We start from the raw sequence: 2761 nt of genomic DNA, 5'->3' as shown, positions 1-2761 counted from the left end.
AAGAAAAAGATTTTAGAATTACGACTCCTTTTCACTTTCACGAGACAAGCTTCTATAAACTCAACGAAAAACAGTTTCCATCTTATGTACCAAACAGATCCGAATCGTTATTCCAACACCGGCTTTCATCCTCGATAATTCGTTCATTAATTCATTAATTCAGACAGATTACAAATGTAAATTGATAACGAAACTAAGAGTGTTTGATTGACATAGAATATATCACCTAGAAAAGAAAATATTTTCCATCTTTTGTGGAAAATAAAAACCACCTCTACCCAAAGAAAATGTTTTCCTTAAAAACGAGAAAAATTAGACATATTTTCAAAAGTTGAAAAAAATTTTCCATGGAAAAAAATAGCAATCAAACACTTCAAGTAAGAATTTGGGTGGAAAACTAATGTTTTCCATGAAAAATAAATATAATCAAATACACCTAAAAGTTTTTTATTGGACATAACGTTTTCTAGCAATTACATAACTAACGGAGGGTTGGGGATTTTCCCTTCAATTCCAATTCAAAAATTTAAGCCAAGCATCCACTACTTGTTCAACAATTTACTACATTAGAAAGCCACCCTCCTCCACTCCTCACTCTAACTATATTGCCTTTCACTGTATTTTTCTATATCATCATCATCAGGTCACATTTCATTATACTACCTCAACTTCACTAGCCTTTTTCTTACCACCAAATCAACAGAAAATGCCTACAAACTCAAAAGCTCCAATCCGGAGGAGGATATGCACTTGAAGTCAAGGAACTTAAGCCAAGTTGACGTCGTAAAAGTAACTCGTTCCTTCGAGCCATGAAGGTGTCTGCGCAATGCGGCAATTAAACAATCTAAGCACCAAACAACACCAAAAAAGTAGAAAGATAGTGCATAAGTAAGTGCGATGCATACCATAATCCGGGATGAAGCCCAAGTTGTACCCGGCCAGAGACTGCGAATTTACGTCAACAAAGTTCGTGTTGAGGGCATGAACAACTCTATCTGGAAGCAAAGCAGTTGAACCAACTATGCACAGAATGTCAAATACAAAACATTATTTGTCTGCATCAAATCAAATGTACTTTTGGAATATTATGAATAATAAACAAAATTCGTTCTGCGCTGAATCTGGTGGTGAAAATCTATAAAGCAACAAAGATTTGTTCCTTTTTGACTTCTATACAAGGATTTGGCGGACAAGAATGTTGATAAAAAGACTAAAAAATTATGCGGAAATCCCATTATTAGACGTCTACAACGTTGCACCAAAATTTAAGTGAAATTTTACAACATTTAACACCAAATCTTGCTACAAACTCAAAATATCTCCAACTTCCAACCCTTCACCAAATGAACAAATGAATAGTGTTTAATCATTTTCTTTATTTTTTCGATTCATATCAATTTATTTATTTGAAAATTTTATTTATATATTTATTTTACAACTATATAAATTAGTAAATAAATAATTACGTTAAATTAACGAAAATATCAAATTATTATTGATTACTAAATTATTCACTTGTTTTATGTATCACGTTAAATTGACGGAAATAATTACTAAATTAAAAAAATCCTTAATTATTATTGATTACATTATCAAAAATAATAAATTTTAATAATATAATCAACAACAACAGCAGCAACAATAATATTTTATTTTATTAAAAATATATATAATTAAAATGACACAAATACCCCCAAACCAATATGTTTAAAAAATGAAGGAAATTGACTTTGCACCGTTTGATATAAAATGGTCCAAAATGATGTTTTGAGATCGCCATTAGAGATGCCAGATAGTGACGGTGTGACCTCACATGAAACCATTAACCCCACTGTTACCTCGGATTAGAATTTGACATTTTCCATTTTTGGACCACAATTTATCCAAAGTTAATGAAGCTAATTTCTGCATAATATTCAGATAAAAGAGAGAGCCAAAAATGACAAAAAATTAAAACAGGCCCCAAGATATGATAAATTCAATATTCAAATAGTTCCAAAACTTTTTCAGCAATTCAGGGGAAATTAAGATACTGGTTAGCTGTAAAGTACCTAGCTTCTTGCGTGAATCTGAAGGGAACGCGTTCTTGTCATTATTACTCCCATACCTTCGAGGCAAAAAGACCCCGGTACCAGCACAACCCTTTTTCACACCGCCACCGCCCGACACAGCCCTATCGCCGCCAACATACCTACCAAAAGATACCCCCGGTGTACCCGAACCGCTAAACGTTTGGGTAGGACGGGTCTGGTATGCTGCTTGACCCATTCCTCCTACTAGTCTCCCACCCCTGTTTTGATCCACTTGGTGCTGGCTGTACCACATTCCACAACCGATATCCGGATGGTTCAACAAACGCTCCATCCTCAGTTGCTGGAACTGTTAAATACGAAAGAAAGTAAAAATAGGGCACAAAAGTCGAGCAAGAAAATGCAATAAGATTAAGGATGAAGAAATTGATTACACGGGTGTTGTAGAAAACAGGGGACTTTGGATTTTGTGCAGGATATTGAAGTTGACCGAGGCTTCTAGGTGGGCCCGGAAGGCCTCCGCCGCTTAGCTTGTGTTTTGGCAGTTGAACGGCGGGCTGATAAATAAGGTCCCATGGCTTGTTCTTAATCCCAAACGGCGTCGTTGGAGAGGACGGCACCTGAAATGGGCCATTAGGGCTGCAGTTGCTACGACCCGACCAGCTCTCCACATGGGTCAGCGTCGACTGTGGGGAACCAGACATCAACCACACCTTCTACAAAAGCGAACA

The 2761-nt window shown here is 36.1% G+C and overlaps 1 protein-coding gene across 1 annotated transcript; it reads right to left on the bottom strand.

Moving 5' to 3' along the window:
- Positions 1-423: 423 nt before the first annotated feature.
- On the bottom strand, positions 424-2754 carry LOC111384742. The gene is made up of 4 exons (XM_023009059.1): positions 2465-2754; positions 2052-2379; positions 906-1019; positions 424-819 (listed from the first exon to the last, which is right to left on the bottom strand). The coding sequence occupies exons 1-4, from the start codon at positions 2732-2734 to the stop codon at positions 719-721; spliced, it is 813 nt and encodes a 270-aa protein (XP_022864827.1). The 5' UTR covers positions 2735-2754; the 3' UTR covers positions 424-718.
- Positions 2755-2761: the final 7 nt, after the last annotated feature.

The sequence above is a fragment of the Olea europaea genome, unplaced genomic scaffold (assembly GCF_002742605.1).
Source record: "Olea europaea var. sylvestris unplaced genomic scaffold, O_europaea_v1 scaffold2989, whole genome shotgun sequence".
Lineage (NCBI taxonomy): Eukaryota > Viridiplantae > Streptophyta > Magnoliopsida > Lamiales > Oleaceae > Olea > Olea europaea.
This window is presented reverse-complemented; position numbering and strand designations above follow the sequence as displayed.

Excerpts from the sequence above, each read along its gene's own strand:
- LOC111384742 (XM_023009059.1), bottom strand. The coding sequence starts at position 2,734 with ATGTCTGGTTCCCCACAGTCGACGCTGACCCATGTGGAGAGCTGGTCG. Across the intron at positions 2,380-2,464 it reads CTGTTTTCTACAACACCCGT|TTCCAGCAACTGAGGATGGA; the intron begins GTAATCAATTTC and ends CGTATTTAACAG. Across the intron at positions 820-905 it reads GGGCTTCATCCCGGATTATG|ACACCTTCATGGCTCGAAGG; the intron begins GTATGCATCGCA and ends CGCATTGCGCAG.